Source organism: Manacus vitellinus, unplaced genomic scaffold, assembly GCF_001715985.3.
Source record: "Manacus vitellinus isolate BGI_N305 unplaced genomic scaffold, ASM171598v3 ctg7180002428881_pilon, whole genome shotgun sequence".
Classification (NCBI taxonomy): Eukaryota; Metazoa; Chordata; class Aves; order Passeriformes; family Pipridae; genus Manacus; species Manacus vitellinus.
Window position 1 is genome coordinate 1 of NW_021937868.1, and position 2,429 is coordinate 2,429.

The window sequence follows — 2,429 nt, forward strand, 5'->3', positions numbered from 1 at the left end:
GGGACAGGGTTAGGGACAGGGACAGGGGGACAGGGACACAGGGACACAGGGACAGGGACAGCCACTGCAGCCGGGACAGCGACGTGCCCAGGAGCAGGACAGAGAACAGGGCCGTGGTCAGGATCTTCAGCTGGTACGTCACCTGGGGGGACAGAGAGGGGACAGGGTTAGGGACAGGGACAGGGGGACAGGGACACAGGGACACAGGGACACAGGGACAGCCACTGCAGCCGGGACAGCGACGTGCCCAGGAGCAGCACCGAGAACAGGGCTGTGGTCAGGATCTTCAGCTGGTACAACCTGGGGATAACAGACAGAGAGACACAGTTAGGGACAGGGACAGGGTCAGGATCTTCAGCTGGTATGTCACCTGGGGACAGAGAGAGGGGACAGGGTTAGGGACAGGGACACAGGTACAGGGACACAGGTACAGGGACACAGGGACAGCCACTGCAGCCGGGACAGGGATGTCCCCAGGAGGAGGACAGAGAACAGGGCTGTGGTCAGGATCTTCAGCTGGTACGTCACCTGGGGATAACAGACAGAGAGACACAGTTAGGGACAGTGACACAGGGACAGGGACACAGGGACAGGGACAGGGACAGCCACTGCAGCCGGGACAGCGACGTGCCCAGGAGCAGGACAGAGAACAGGGCCGTGGTCAGGATCTTCAGCTGGTACGTCACCTGGGGACAGAGAGAGGGGACAGGGTTAGGGACAGGGACAGGGACACAGGGACAGGGACACGGGGACAGGGACAGTGACACAGGGACAGGGACACAGGGACAGGGACAGGGACAGCCACTGCAGCCGGGACAGCAACGTGCCCAGGAGCAGAACAGAGAACAGGGCCGTGGTCAGGATCTTCAGCTGGTACGTCACCTGGGGACAGAGAGGGGACAGGGTTAGGGACAGGGACACAGGGACAGGGACACAGGGACACAGGGACAGGGACACAGGGACAGGGACACAGGGACAGGGACACAGGGACAGGGACAGGGACACAGGGACACGGGGACAGGGACACAGGGACAGTGTCACAAGGACAAGGTCAGGATCTTCAGCTGGTACGTCACCTGGGGACAGAGAGGGAACAGGGGACAGGGACACGGGTACAGGGACAGGATCTTTAGCTGGTTTGTCACCTGGGGACAGAGGGACAGGGACACGGGGACATGGGGACAGGGAAACAAGGACATGAGGGACATGGGGACAGGGTCACGATGTTCAGCTGGTTCATCACTTGCGGGACAGAGGGACAGGGACATTGTCACAGGGACAGGGACACTGTCACAGAGATGGGGACACAGGGACAAGGACAGTGAGAGAGAAACACAGGAATGGGGACAGGGACACTGTCACAAGGACAAGGACACAGGGACAGGGACACAGGGATGGGGGACATCGTTACAGGGATGGGGACACTGTCACAGGGAGAGGAACATGGAGACAGAGACACAGGGCCACCACCATGGACCAGGACACGATGTCCCCACGTGTCCCCAAGTGCCACCCTGTCCCCTCATGGCCCTGAGATCCCCGATGGCCCCACACCCACCCTGTCCCCCATGTCCCCAGGTGTCCCCAGGGTCCTCGTGTGCCACCCTGTCCCTGCTGTCCCCACGTGTCCCCAGTGTCCCTGACATCTCCAATGTCCCTGAAGTGTCACCTTGCCCCTGTTGTCCCCCCTTGTCCCTTGTTGTCCCCAGTGTCCCTGACATCTCCAATATCCTGAAATGCCACCTGGTCCCCACTGTCCCCTGCTGTCCCCAATGTCCCTGAGATCTCCAACATCCTGAAGTGCCACCCTGTCCCTGCTGTCCCCCCGTGTCTCTGCTGTCCCCTCTTGTCCCTGTTGTCCCCTGCTGTCCCCAACATCCCTGAGATCTCCAATGCCACTCTGACCCTGCTGTCCCCCCACGTCCCCTGTTGTCCCCAACATCCCTGACATCTTCAATGTCCTGAAATGCCACCCTGTCCCTGCTGTCCTTGTGTCCCTGTTGTCCCCCCCTTGTGCCCCATTGTCCCCAATGTCCCTGAAGTGCCCCCCTGTCCCCTGTTGTCCCCCTGTTGTCCCCCTGTCCCCAGCCTCACCTGGAAGGTGGCCGCGGGCAGGTTGGAGATGGCCACGTACTGCAGGTTGTTCTGCAGGGTGTAGATGAGGGAGGGCACGGCCAGGCGCAGGGTGTCCCCAAACTGGCCCCAAACCGCCTCGTGCAGCGTCACCGCCGTCTGCCGCACACTGCCTGGGGGGACAGGAGTCACAGTGTCACCAAATGTCCCCAAATGTCCCCAAATGTCCCCAAACAGCATCACCGCTGTCTGCTGGACACTGCCTGGGGGGACAGGGCACAGTGTCCCCAAATGTCCCCAAACTATCCCCAAATGTCCCCAAACAGCGTCACCGCCGTCTGCCGCACACTGCCTGG

At 61.4% G+C, this 2,429-nt stretch overlaps 1 protein-coding gene across 1 annotated transcript; it reads right to left on the minus strand.

The window, feature by feature from the left end:
- Nucleotides 1–47: 47 nt before the first annotated feature.
- Nucleotides 48–2,246, minus strand: LOC115307990 (UDP-N-acetylglucosamine transporter-like; the record flags this gene model as incomplete). The annotated part of the gene is made up of 4 exons (XM_029964821.1): nt 48–142; nt 204–300; nt 529–686; nt 2,095–2,246. Coding segments are annotated over 4 exons (502 nt in total), but the record flags the coding sequence as incomplete, so codon positions are not given.
- Between the last annotated feature and the right edge of the window lie 183 nt (nt 2,247–2,429).